The sequence below is a fragment of the Halichoeres trimaculatus genome, unplaced genomic scaffold (assembly GCF_033239565.1).
Source record: "Halichoeres trimaculatus isolate MK-OKI-2021-1 unplaced genomic scaffold, fHalTri1.1 fHalTri1_scaffold_16, whole genome shotgun sequence".
In the NCBI taxonomy this organism is placed as follows: Eukaryota; Metazoa; Chordata; class Actinopteri; order Labriformes; family Labridae; genus Halichoeres; species Halichoeres trimaculatus.
The window spans coordinates 17,794,084-17,799,162 of NW_027437194.1; the positions used below are offsets into that span (position 1 = coordinate 17,794,084).

At 37.9% G+C, this 5,079-nt stretch overlaps 1 protein-coding gene across 1 annotated transcript; it reads right to left on the reverse strand.

The window, feature by feature from the left end:
* Positions 1 to 137: 137 nt before the first annotated feature.
* car15 (carbonic anhydrase 15) lies at positions 138 to 4,284 on the reverse strand. The gene is made up of 8 exons (XM_074689937.1): positions 3,633 to 4,284; positions 3,515 to 3,550; positions 2,950 to 3,126; positions 2,733 to 2,878; positions 2,544 to 2,636; positions 2,408 to 2,474; positions 2,166 to 2,326; positions 138 to 2,072 (listed from the first exon to the last, which is right to left on the reverse strand). The coding sequence occupies exons 1-8, from the start codon at positions 3,682 to 3,684 to the stop codon at positions 1,848 to 1,850; spliced, it is 957 nt and encodes a 318-aa protein (XP_074546038.1). The 5' UTR covers positions 3,685 to 4,284; the 3' UTR covers positions 138 to 1,847.
* Positions 4,285 to 5,079: the final 795 nt, after the last annotated feature.

Genomic DNA, 5,079 nt, shown 5'->3' on the forward strand with positions numbered 1-5,079 from the left:
ACAGTTAAAGATGAACGAATTTTAGTCTGTTTTAAAAATTAGTGGCACCTTTTGTAACCTTTTACTTTGTAATTTGAAAATAGTGGATGTGAACCAAAGTCTCCATAATTGGATATAACGCCCCCCCCCCCCCCCCCCCCCCTTTAAGCCAAGCTAACTGCTACTGTATTTAGTATCGTCGTTATGTTTACATTAGCAGTTTTTCTCCACTTTATGGTCAATTACCGTAAATACCATACCCTTAACAGTTAAACAGTTAACAGTTTTGAGTTTAGCTATTAAAAAATAAGAAAAATGTCATCAAGTGAGTTAAGCTAAACCTGTTGCTTCAGGTTTGCGCGTTAGCATAGCAGCAGCGCTAGCTTAATAGCTTGCTAACATTAGCCTCATAGAGCCTCTTGCAACAACTTTTACTTATTCTTTCACTTAAGTATTTTCTACAGTATTATTAAGTAATTCTTTTCCTGTAACAGTTATATTTTAATATTCTAAAATAAAATTCAAATAGGCCTACGTATTTCAAGGAGTTACAAAAAATGTGTCCCAAAACTACATGACAAGACATAATATACATATTAAGATTGTACGTTTTCAAGAATAAGCAAAATATGTAAGAAAAAAACAAACAAAAAACATTCAGTCATGGTCACATACATTGCTGCAATAAAAACAATAACGTCAGTGCTACAGTTTGCTTAAAGTCACATTATTTGAAACAAATCAGTAACACGATTTTTTCTGACATTTCTTAATACACACATGGAATTAATCTTGCAGAAATAGTAGGTCATATTCTTAAAACATTTAACATATTACAGTACGTGGTCTTCACAGTTTGTCTTTATTTTTTTTAATGATCTGAAAACTAGTGGTGGAGCCAGGAGGTGGCAGACGCTGACAGCTTTAACTGTTTGGCCATTTTACTAGTCAGAGGCAGCGCTTTTATCTGAAACCAGCAGTTTATGTTTTTTTTTCCAACTGGTTGCTGGTAGCTTTTGTTTTTAAATGTGGCAATGTGGAACATTTTCTTTTGTTGGTACTGAAATTGGTAACTTTGGACATAAATCTTTGTTTGAGGTCCTTAAAGAAGGTCAACAGATTTAAATGTTGGTGCTCTGTTGCAATACCTTAGCAAGTCATACAAGATAAATTGCAATAGGTCTTTGTTTTCTTTAGATGACAAGTTAGCCTCAGGTGTTTTGATGATATCTAGACCTATTTTCCTTGCCTTCTTGGAGAACTTTTTTTTTTCCGAGGTCATGCAACAACATCTTTTTTTCCAGAGACTAGACTTTTAAATTAGTTGGTTCATTGCCATCATTAGCCAGAGGAGGGCAGCCCTAAGCTGCTCTGCTGCTGCACATGATTGAGGCAATTAAAGGCTATTTCTGTTTCTTTGCACTTTTGCTGCTCTATGAAAATCCCAAACAAACAAAGAATCTTGGGAAATTAAGATTAGGTTCTTGAAATAACTAGAAGATTACATCAAGACCCTTAAAAAAACAACCAAGATTAACTTATCTTCAGAAAATGGAGGAAATAAGATGTGTTTAATCATGGCCTTTAAGGGATTCCTAAGTTACTTTTTGAAGTTAAAAAAAGAAAATATATCTAAAAGATAAACATGTTTTTAAAATACTAATATGTAACAAGTTAAAGTAGATGTATTTCCTGGAGATAATCCTTATTTTGAACCCACCTAACCACCCCCACGAAGTCAACACTTCAGTTTGGCCTTCCTTGTCAGAAAGTCAGGCTCCACCAATGGTTCAATCCAAATTTCAAACTCAAATATGCTTCATCTTTGTTTGGTGTTGAAGTGTTTGATGATTTGGACCTCTCATGTGCTAAAGTCCAGACATTAAGCCCATCAGGAGAACAGTTTGGAGCAGAAGCAGCAATCCTGCTGACCTGTGGATGCGCGCGGCCTTCCCCGTGAGCAGGTTGGCGTTTTTGGACACAGAGACGATTCGGCTGAAGGTGGGGTGGATGTGTCTGAAGTTGTTCTGCAGGGGTGTGACCTGCTCTGCGTCCTCTTCTGTGGAGAAGATCTGGGAGGTGAACTGAGCCAGCTGTGAGGAAAAAGGAACAAGAAATGTTAATTTTGTAGCCCTCTGGGAAACATTTCTTCATCCTCTTTTTGGAATAAGTGTGAAAAGACTTACTTGTGACCATGAGATGTAAATAGGAACTTCATACAAAGTCCATATGACTGCTTGAGAACATGGTGGGGTGGTGAGGCTGCCGTAGTAACGGAAATACTGACTCATGTTGTGCTTGGGTAGAAGGCTCATCAGTGGAAATGGCTTTACTTTGGTAGTTTGGCCTTGGAGAAAGTCACAGTGTGATGAGAAGAAAGCTAAAAACAACCTACACAAGGATACAGTCTGTTGGATGTTTCTCTCACCTTTGTAAGCGACAGAGGACAGCTTCTGTGAAATGTGCCCAAAGTGCACGTTTTCAGCGTAAACAACCTGTAAGAGTGGGCAAAGTCAGGATGACAATAGCAAACACAGAACAGAGAGGTTTCATAGTAAACTGACATCAATGAAGAAACCGAGAACAGCGAGTCCTGTTGGGTCGTTCAATGCTGTCGTCACATTCGGATGGATTGACTTCATGTTTACAATGTGCATCTAGAGAAACAGAAAACAGACGTGAAGGGAAGTCTGCACTGCGTAGGTAACAGCTGCTTGGTGACAGTGTGGATCTGTCTACTGACCGTACTGTACCTCCATCGGGTATCTGCGCCCATCCATTGTGTGCTCTGAGCCATTTGTCGCCGGGCCTCCCCAGTGGAAGTGCAGCTGGATGGTGTGGTAAACATCTGGGAGACCTCCGCTGCTCACTGACATGCCACTGCTGACATGAAGCACGACTAGGAGATACTACACACGTGAGAAACACAAACTACACAGAAAAACTCAGTTTGGAGGATTAAACACTCACCTGAGTGACCGTCGTTCTCAAGAGTCCAGTGGCCCGTTTGGATCTCATCAAAGCCCTCCAGGTGGAGGGAGTACAGGGTCTCGTTCTTGGCCATGTGGTGGTCAAGGTTGATTGGAGAGTGATGCTCTTCAAGTAAAGGATGACAGGACGGGAACATGTCTCCCCACGCATATGGATCTGATGGACACAAGGAGCCAGATGGGACCCAAAATTATTCAACAGACCATATTTTTAAAATTAAAATTGAGACAACAATAGCTTATATTTCAGTTTCACATTAAAAAAAAGTCCAGAAAACGTCTTGAAATAAGATGTTTTTCCTGGAACTGCCAGGTAGAAGTGACTCGGATTAAGTCCCATAAAATTTTACTGAAAATCAGTCATAAACACTTGCTCGGATTTTGTTTTTTTTTTTTAATGAAGAAAAGGTTAAAGAAAATAAATGAATAACATGCTACATCAAATAGTTTCTGTTTGTCAGTATAGTAGTCATAATTTATTTTTGATTTAAATGAAGTTTGGTGACAGTTGTGTATAGAATTGAAGAAGCTGATGGATTACTCACCACAGTGCGGTTCAGTATAACAGTAATCTGAATCCTCTGAAACACAAAATTAAAACAGTCATTACATTTGGTGGTATTTATTAAAAATACAGCAGAAAACTCAGTCTTTTTTCCTCACCTGAGATAACGAACGATACGACCGTCATTAGGAGAGCAGCGATCTGAAGCATGGTCTTTCCCAGATGCAGCAGGTGTCAGACAGGTGTCAGGATGTGAGGTAGACTGAGGACCGGGCTCAACTCCGTCCTGCTTAAATAGAGACTGAGGTGGAAGCAGAGTTTTTTTGCTCCTGCTCTGATCTGTGATCCGTGTCATTACCAGTCTAGTGGTCTTTTCTGATCAACAGGCTCATTGATGCAGGACAGCTTCACCCTCCCCTTCCTCTCCTCTGCTGCCAGCACAGATACCCAGTGAGCAGTAACAAGAGGCATTCATCTCAGCAGAGAGCCAGGATGTGTAGCACGCTGAATTAGAAAGAACCAGAATGTATGTGGCCGTAAAATGCACCAGTGGTTAAATCAGAAACAAAGATCTTTAGTAGTAAATAAGTCAGGTACTCGGTAAAAAGTGGACTTAAGTTTTCAGCTCACTTTCCCACTGATATTATACAACTTTTCCATTTGGATTTTTTTAGCTTTTCAGTCTTCTTTTAATGTCTCAAAATAAGACATTTTTCAGGGCTTGTCAGGTGAACGTGTCTACTATTAAGTCAAATGAAACCATTTTTAATAAAAACTTAAATATTACATGTCAATATCTTATTTTTAGCAAAACACACTTAAAAACTGAACAACAAAACATTTTCTTACCCTTGGTGTTTGTCTTGATTTCTTGAAATCAGACATTTTTATGGATTTCTCGGTTGAATTAGGCTCAAATTAAGGAAATCCCTCACTAAAAACAGACATTTGAGCAGGTGATTTCAGCCTCATTCACCTGAAAAGTCCAGAGCAAGTGTCTGATTTCAAGATTAAAAAAAAGACATAAATGATGCCTAAATGGCTTGTTTATAGAAAAAATATCTGCCAATAAGGTAAAAAAAAAAACCTTTTATTTCAAGACACAAGACAAGCACATTTTTGTTGCCTTTTTTTGTTTTTAAATTTTAGAAGATTTTTTTTTAGAGACACACTTGCTTAAATTGCAGTTTTTTAAAAGCCTTTATTCTTAATATGAGCCTTATTCATCTAAAAAGTCCAGAAAATAACTCATTTGAAGATATTTAAAGACAAAAATGACTCCTTAACTCCTTACATAGATCAGCGGGGTGGGAAAAATGTACTTTTAGGGTCTAATATTCCAGCGTTATTCTCATTTCCACAAACTGAATGAGCATTTTATCTTATCCTCTTAGCAAACTGTTTTAAAAGTTAGGGTTAGGCATCATTTTTGTTTTTAAATTAGATTTTTTTCTGGACTTGTGAGGTGAATGAGGCTCATATTAAGAGTAAAAAGACATTTTTTCTGTAAACTAACACTTGATTAGATTTCTGTTCTTATGAAAAATTGGCACATTAGACTTAATATGAGCCATGTTTACCTCACAAGTCCAGAAAGAAAACATT

What these genes read in the sequence shown, in the direction of transcription:
- car15 (XM_074689937.1), bottom strand. Translation starts at nt 3,684, where the DNA reads ATGCTTCAGATCGCTGCTCTCCTAATGACGGTCGTATCGTTCGTTATC. An exon ending in TTCTCGGTTTCTTCATTGAT is followed by an intron (nt 2,475 to 2,543) that starts GTCAGTTTACTA and finishes CCACTCTTACAG; the next exon opens with GTTGTTTACGCTGAAAACGT. An exon ending in GTCCTCTGTCGCTTACAAAG is followed by an intron (nt 2,327 to 2,407) that starts GTGAGAGAAACA and finishes ACTTTCTCCAAG; the next exon opens with GCCAAACTACCAAAGTAAAG.